We start from the raw sequence: 465 nt of genomic DNA on the forward strand, positions 1-465 counted from the left end.
GCCAGGACCAGCAGCTGCTTCCCAGCACCAGATCCGGCCCAGGCTGCAAGACACGTGGCGATGAGGTGGTCACGACTCTGGCACCCATGAGCCTAGGGGTTGTCTGCAAGAACACAGAGGGGAGTCCTGGGACAACAGAGCTGAGCCTGCAGCTGCCAGTGTTGCTCCAGGACAAATGGATGCCTCTTCTCTGATGGGTACGATTGGCATCACCGGGGACAGGGCTGACAACTGGGACCAGTGCTGGCCCCCGTCGCAACAAGCCCTGTGACACGCAGCCAGCAGAAGAGACACCATCCCTGAGGCTCCGGAGCCAGGGGTGCCAGGAGAGCCGTGCCTACCGCAGGAGGCGAATTTCAGGGAGAGCACACAGCTCTCGTGGAGGTGCAGCTGGTACTTGTCGGGTTTGGTGACGTGCAGGATCTCCACGTTGCTGCTCTCCATCCCCACCACTCCCCTGGAATG

At 61.7% G+C, this 465-nt stretch overlaps 1 protein-coding gene across 1 annotated transcript in view; it reads right to left on the reverse strand.

The window, feature by feature from the left end:
* Positions 1–457, reverse strand: part of LOC103809803 (protein groucho-1-like) — a gene marked incomplete at its 5' end in the record, with an annotated part of 845 nt that extends 388 nt beyond the window's left edge. The window contains one exon of the mRNA XM_009082672.1: positions 344–457. Coding sequence (XP_009080920.1) covers positions 344–457 — 114 coding nt within the window. The remainder of the gene's footprint in view (positions 1–343) is intronic.
* Positions 458–465: the final 8 nt, after the last annotated feature.

This window comes from Acanthisitta chloris, unplaced genomic scaffold, assembly GCF_000695815.1.
Source record: "Acanthisitta chloris isolate BGI_N310 unplaced genomic scaffold, ASM69581v1 scaffold29869, whole genome shotgun sequence".
In the NCBI taxonomy this organism is placed as follows: Eukaryota; Metazoa; Chordata; class Aves; order Passeriformes; family Acanthisittidae; genus Acanthisitta; species Acanthisitta chloris.